The sequence below is a fragment of the Hippocampus zosterae genome, chromosome 15 (genome assembly GCF_025434085.1).
Source record: "Hippocampus zosterae strain Florida chromosome 15, ASM2543408v3, whole genome shotgun sequence".
In the NCBI taxonomy this organism is placed as follows: Eukaryota; Metazoa; Chordata; class Actinopteri; order Syngnathiformes; family Syngnathidae; genus Hippocampus; species Hippocampus zosterae.
The window spans coordinates 6,498,481-6,505,547 of record NC_067465.1 but is presented as its reverse complement, the minus strand read 5'-3'; the positions used below and the strand labels follow the sequence as shown (position 1 = coordinate 6,505,547).

The following is a 7,067-nucleotide window of genomic DNA, read 5'->3' as shown; positions in this document are numbered from 1 at the left end:
CTATATATATCTATATAGTATATATATACAGTATATATTAAATCAGCAACAAAACACTCTCCTATACCCAGAAAGTACAGCAAAAACATAACGAATAAAAAAACATGTTCCCAGTGATGCTTTAATTGTCTCAGCATTAATATGCAATGTTATTGCATATTAACGCAAACGAGCAACTGAATGAACATAATCTATGATCCACACAACATTTCAGAGTGACTAACATGTGCATTGAAAGTCCACGATATACATTCCTATTTTGTCAGAGGCCAAGTAATGATTAAAAACGGTGTACACGACAGAAAAAAAACAATCAATGCTTATCCTTGTTGCCATCACATTTCTACTTACGGCACGCACCTGTCTGGGTTCACCTAGTACTCGTAATCAGAATGCGGCGTCTTCTGCGATGTGGTCCGCGTGCTCTGGCTGCTGAGACTAATGTGTCTCCTCAGACATGGGATTTTCTTTGCGAGCAGCCTCTTAAAGTGGCTTTGGAACTTTTTACCCACAAACGTGTAAAACACTGGGCTGATGCAACAGTAGAGGTAGGCCACATTGCGGGTCACAAACATCGCATAGTCCAGCTTGTCTGACTCGGCGCACTCCACATCGGGACCGGAGCTCTGTATGGCTTTGAGGAGGATGACCACGTTGTAGGGGGTCCAACAGACAAAGAAGGTAAAGATGATGATGAATATGAGCTTGACGGCGCGACATTTCTCCTTCATGCGAGTGGACAGCACGCGGACGGTGATGCAGACGTAGCAGTAGATCACCATGAGCAGAGGCAGGAGGAAGAAGACCAGAAACTGTTGATAGTAAGTGACCAGACGCCAGAATGCCATGGTGGCTTCAGAGAATCCCGACTCCTCACACACCAGCTCATCGAAGGGACTCGTCCAGACATTCTGGAAAACCAGCTCTTTCATACTGGCGATGATGCTGACGCACCAAACCACCACGGAGGAAATGATAGCGTAGCTCCTCTTTCTGCTCTTTGCAACTGCCACCGCGTGCACCACTGCCAAGTATCGGTCGAAGGTCATGAGCGTGAGGAAAAGGATGGAGCTGTAGAAACCGATGAAGTAGGCGCTGCTGACCAACTTACACAAAACGTTCCCAAAAATCCACTGAGACAGGTGATACGTTGCCCAAAATGGGAAACTAGTGGCAAAGAGGATGTTGGAGAGGACCAGATTGAGCAAGAAAATGTTTGTCGCCGTGTTGAGCTTCTCGTACTTGTAAATGATGTACAGGACGAGGCCGTTACCAAAGTAGCTCAGGAGGAAATTGACAAAGCAGAAAGGTGGGTTGAATTTTGAGCCAAAATCATTGACATTCACCTTGGTGCAGAGGTTGACACGATCGTTGACCACGTCGCTCGGGCCGTATGTCACGGCCCCGAAAATGTCCCAGGGGTCAGAAGAGGCGTCTTCAACCATGTACGCAGTTAGTGATTGTCCTGAGGCACAGTGATATTTGCAAATTATATTAGTTTATCACCCACCTTTTGAAGAAACACATCCACATGAATGTATGCAACATGAATGTAACACAAAATGTATTCTCATCACATTACCTGAAAAACCGTGGCAACTTTACATACAAAACCATAAAATGTATCAAACTGCTGCACGCAGTTCAGCTCAATGTCAAATTACCCATGCGAATTCATAAAGGAACAAACAAACTAACAGTATTCTACACGTACTTCTCAGATGAGAAATCATTCCGAATATTTCAGCGTTGATCCAGATTTCGAAACCATCCAGCATGTTATGAGAAGAGTGTATTACGTTTACATTCCCGTTACTCACTCAAAAGGGAGAACAGAAACTGCTGACTCTGACAGGAAAACGTTCTGACTCTCCCGTCAGCTGTGTGATATCACTGTTGACTTGTTCAGGAGTTTTAACAATAATGGTGAAAAGCAATGCCTGGGCTATTGTCATTTCCAGGAGAGCAACAGCCAACCTTCAAGCTCACCATTGCAGTGCATCTGTTTGCGCAAACCTAAAGGCACCAAATTCAAATTATTTATACAAACAGGTAATCTGAAGGTCAATCAAAAAAACAATACGCATTGTCACATTTTAGACCACGTTTGTATCAAATCATTTGGACGATGTTTCCTACAAAGGCAACAATAGGCCGAATCATGGCAATATTCAGTCGATCATCACTTGGGTTTGTCTTCCGATTAAATCTGTTATCAGTCACACATATCCAGTAGTAAGAGTGCGAACTTTTTTCTTCATGAATGAAAAAGCAGTAAGTGTGATTTATTATGAGGAAATAGGCAGTCAATAAGGCACATTATTTATAAGAAGTTTGGGTTTTGCCATTTGTACAATGTCAGTGTTACTACTTATCGTGTCCTCCGCGGAGTTATGCACACAGCAGCATTGAGGAAATTATAACCGATGATAATAGACAGACAACGCAAAATATGTTCTAATTAAAAAACTCGAGTTTGTCTACTTAAGCCTTGAGCAGGCTTACTGACATTTGTATCACGACCGTCATTCCTACTGGTATAAAGAAAGCTCATTGGATGCCCAATTTACAATTTAATTTAAAAAAAAACGATGAATGAATTCATGACAAAAGTCACTCTCATTTACTTACCAGTTTCGTTCTCCATGGGAGGCGCACACGTCGGAGACCACGGAGAAGCACTTGAGTCGACGATTGCAGATCCAGACTTTGAAAGTCGGGAGGCCAGCACTCACAGGGGAACGTGAGCATACACGTAATGTGTGTGCGTGTGCACATCGGTGCCTGACCAGTTAACATTTCTTTGAAAATAAATAAAGCAAACTACGGACTTGTCTGAAATGTAACGCAACAGACAACATATCTAGTAATATCATGTGAATAATACGCACCTTTTTTTGGAGGGGGGGGGGGGGGGGAGATCCAAAATCCAAGGCGAGTATTGCACAGTGGTCCAGTGGAAGAAAAAAAACAACGAAAATGTTTCACAATGTTTAGAAGACCCTCGGTTTTTGGGAGGTTCAAAGGGGTACTTTCATTCCAACATAATATGTACTATCCAATATTCCAAATGTATATAATCTCAAATGTGTATTATAAAATAAGAAGTCGCGTTGTTACAATTCCTGTTTTCAGCGCTGTCGCAGCAGACCAACCCAACCAGCTAAATGAGAGCTTCGCAGCCCGATAAGTCGTTATTGCTTACATAATTGATATTATTCTCAGCACTCAGCTAATGGCAAAAAAGTAAGGACGTGATCTTTGTTCGTACCTGCACTTATAACAGTCCGTACGGTCGTGGATCAATTAGCCGCATTAGCCCGCTAGCTTTAGCAACATTGACGCGCGGCACTTATACGCGCGCAACGGCACTGTTACATTTACATATTGTAGTCACCTAAAGTTGTAACAATTGTTTCTCCATGCTGAGGTTGTGGAATTTAAGTTAAATTTAAATGCCACTTTTCTATGTACGTTACAAAATCGAATTATTTTTTATGGCGACTAGATGTCGTCATTACCATGTTTTTGTAACCTGGTGAATCTGCATTCCGCCGTTATGCTGCACACAAATTGAATAAAATGGGAACGGAAGTGAAGTCAGCTGAGCGTAAACGCTTCTAAATCCCGGTTAAAAACGTTGCCCCGCCTCATAACTTTGACTCAGGTCCTTTTTTCGTTTTAGATATTTTAGAAACCCACTTTTATTTCTTTGCTGTTCTGTTTTTAATATTTGCCGTCTTGAAAAGTTGTCAACATTTATTCTAGTAATTTTTGTGAGCTACTTTAGTTTTTTTTCTGCTTTGCTTTTGAATGTTGTATTTGTAAACGCTTATAGGTGGCGTGTCTTTGCCTGTGTGAAGCGCATCGAATTGCCTTTGTATAAATGTGCTCCAGAAATAAAACTGCCTTGCATTCCCTTTGAGTATTTGGGCAGCAGACACAAGATAACAATGTGCTTCACATAATCAAAAGTACATTTCAAAGCAGTACAAACAAAAGAGCTCAAGACATTTAACAGCAAATTAAAGAAATAAAACGTGTTTGAAGATTACTAAAAGAGCCTACAGTCCAAGAACAACATCTTAAAACTGCTCTGAAAGAAAAAAAAATCATAGGTATGGGGAAAAGCATAGTTTTTAATCCCAGATCTAAAAAATATTACCACTTTATTGGGAAGCAAAGATGTCACCTCGACCATTTTGGGTTATAAAGCAAAACACTTTTATTTCTGCTCATCTTCAATACACAGGTGGCGAGAGATGTTTGAAGTGTGTCGATATCACAGTTTTCTATGCCGGCCACTTTCTCATCGCCGTGTGTCTTGTCCACTGTAGCCAAAGTTTCTTGATGCGCTGTCAACTTTTGAGCCATCTTCTTCGTCTACATCTCTAAGCAGATGGTCAAATTGATAACATACCTGATGTTCCTATTCTCAGCTTCCAACAAGTGGCAATCAAAAGAGTGTCGATCACTCGTAAGCAAGCCAAAGTTACTTCAAATAAAAGCATAACAATACAATAAAAAGTAGAAAAGGCAGACAGAAACCATTTTGAAAGCAAACATCAAATGAAGCACGCTATTTGAGAACCTACAAAAGCAATTTTCACATTTTTCTTTTCCGGCATCCACTTGTGTGAGTCACCTAGTACTCGTAATCAGAATGCGGCGTCTTCTGCGATGTGGTCCGCGTGCTCTGGCTGCTGAGACTAATGTGTCTCCTCAGACATGGGATTTTCTTAGCGAGCAGCCTCTTAAAGTGGCTCTGGAACTTTTTACCCACAAACGTGTAAAACACTGGGCTGATGCAACAGTAGAGGTAGGCCACATTGCGGGTCACAAACATCGCATAGTCCAGCTTGTCTGACTCGGCGCACTCCACATTGGGACTGGAGCTCTGTATGGCTTTGAGGAGGATGACCACGTTGTAGGGGGTCCAACAGACAAAGAAGGTAAAGATGATGATGAATATGAGCTTGACGGCGCGACATTTCTCCTTCATGCGAGTGGACAGCACACGGACGGTTATGCAGACGTAGCAGTAGATCACCATGAGCAGAGGCAGGAGGAAGAAGACCAGAAACTGTTGATAGTAAGTGACCAGACGCCAGAATGCCATGGTGGCTTCAGAGTATCCCGACTCCTCACACACCAGCTCATCGAAGGGACTCGTCCAGACATTCTGGAAAACCAGCTCTTTCATACTGGCGATGATGCTGACGCACCAAACCACCACGGAGGAAATGATAGCGTAGCTCCTCTTTCTGCTCTTTGCAGCTGCCACCGCGTGCACCACTGCCAAGTATCGGTCGAAGGTCATGAGCGTGAGGAAAAGGATGGAGCTGTAGAAACCGATGAAGTAGGCGCTGCTGACCAACTTACACAAAATGTTCCCAAAAATCCACTGAGACAGGTGATACGTTGCCCAAAACGGGAGACTGGTGGCAAAGAGGATGTTGGAGAGGACCAGATTGAGCAAGAAAATGTTTGTCACCGTGTTGAGCTTCTCGTACTTGTAAATGATGTACAGGACGAGGCCGTTACCAAGGTAACTCAGGAGGAAATTGACAAAGCAGAAAGGTGGGTTGAATTTTGAGCCAAAATCATTGACATTCACCTTGGTGCAGAGTTTGACAGTATCGCTGACCACGTAGCTTGGGTCGTATGTCTCATTCATTTTGAGAAGTTCCAAGAGGATGGCATATTGGTCTTCCATCGAGTCCATGGTGGGCGATTGTCCTGAGGTACAGAGATATTTGCAGAGTCTGTTAGTTGATCATCCACCGCTGGAAGAAATATGCGACTGTGCACTTTTTCATCCCTGTGCCTGATAGAATTGAACGGACGTGACTTGCCTGGCCAGCTCATGCATAAAAGTGTTCGACGGCAATTTCAAATATGGAACTGAAACCAAGACTCCAAATTTCGACATGCATATTCTCCTTAGATTATGAATCATTCTCAATATTTCAGTGTTGGTCTTGATTTCTAAAACCACCCATCTTGTTATGAGCAGCGCCTCTTACGTCTATCCTATTACTCACCCAAAAGTGCGAACCGAAACTGCTGAGTGTCGCAGTAAAAGATGTACTAACTCTCCCATCTGCTGTGCAATACGATTGTTCCCCAAAGTGAGAATCAAATCGTAATCACACGTATCACACAACTGACAACGATTTGTTTTGAATGCATTTCATGCCCTCGTTGTGGATGTAGTGATCGAAACATCCTAATCAAAACGCCATGCGTCTGACTGCCAAATTGTTTTATTTGATCCGTTTGCTGCGGTGGAACATAATCAAGCCGAGTTGTTTTTGTGATTTATGCTCATATGGTATTTGTATCTCATTGTTGTGATGGTCAGTCCTCCGCAGACATCATCAAACTGAACTCCTTGAAGCTTCTGATGATCCGAAAAGAAAAAATAAAAACGCTGTTTCTTTAGTCACCGTTTTTCTGTTGCTTCTGGGGTTGTCTTCCGTTCAATTTGTCACATACTAACTGTTGCGTTCTCGATGGAACCGTTCTGCAAGTTTGGTCATTTTTCTGATATTTATCATGAGGAAATATCCTCCAGTCAATAAGAAACATTTGATGTAAACGATGCTGACTTGCCGCTTTCCCACAGCAGATGTTGCTCAATGTCGGTAGTATTGATTCTCCAAAGAGATCATTAAGGAAAACGTAGCCGATGATAAGATTTCTAAACGGAGACACAACCCAAAACACTCGATGCAATTGAAAAGAGTATTACGTTTGAATTGGGCCACTCACATTTGATTCACGATTAGGATTCCATGTCATATAAAGACGGCAGTTGATTTTCCACCCAATTACCAGTTCAAAAATAATAATAATAGTAACCTAGACTGACCATTCAGGAAAATTCACACATACTCCTTTACTTACCGATGCTGCTTTCCATGGAAGGTTTACAGGAGCGAAAGAACAGAGAAGCACTTGAGCGTCTGACTGTCGATGGAGACTTTGCACGTAGGGAGGCAGGCACTCACAAGGGACGTGCGCACAGACGCAACATACAAGCGCCTGGGCTGTACATATGTGCA

General features: G+C 42.5%; 2 protein-coding genes across 4 annotated transcripts; both read right to left on the bottom strand.

The window, feature by feature from the left end:
* Positions 1 to 107: 107 nt before the first annotated feature.
* LOC127616973 (C-C chemokine receptor type 5-like) lies at positions 108 to 7,056 on the bottom strand. 3 transcript variants are annotated; one of them, XM_052088829.1, is made up of 3 exons: positions 6,910 to 7,056; positions 4,646 to 5,739; positions 108 to 374 (listed from the first exon to the last, which is right to left on the bottom strand). In XM_052088829.1, exons 1-2 carry the CDS (start codon positions 6,923 to 6,925, stop codon positions 4,646 to 4,648), a joined length of 1,110 nt encoding a protein of 369 aa, XP_051944789.1. In that variant the 5' UTR covers positions 6,926 to 7,056; the 3' UTR covers positions 108 to 374. The 3 variants fall into 3 exon arrangements, with proteins under 3 accessions (XP_051944789.1, XP_051944790.1, XP_051944788.1); XM_052088830.1 differs by lacking the exon at positions 108 to 374 and having other exon boundaries at positions 4,201 to 5,295; positions 5,383 to 5,739; XM_052088828.1 differs by lacking the exon at positions 108 to 374 and having other exon boundaries at positions 4,201 to 5,739.
* On the bottom strand, positions 348 to 2,896 carry LOC127616975 (C-C chemokine receptor type 3-like). The gene is made up of 2 exons (XM_052088831.1): positions 2,632 to 2,896; positions 348 to 1,465 (listed from the first exon to the last, which is right to left on the bottom strand). Exons 1-2 carry the CDS (start codon positions 2,645 to 2,647, stop codon positions 375 to 377), a joined length of 1,107 nt encoding a protein of 368 aa, XP_051944791.1. The 5' UTR covers positions 2,648 to 2,896; the 3' UTR covers positions 348 to 374.
* Positions 7,057 to 7,067: the final 11 nt, after the last annotated feature.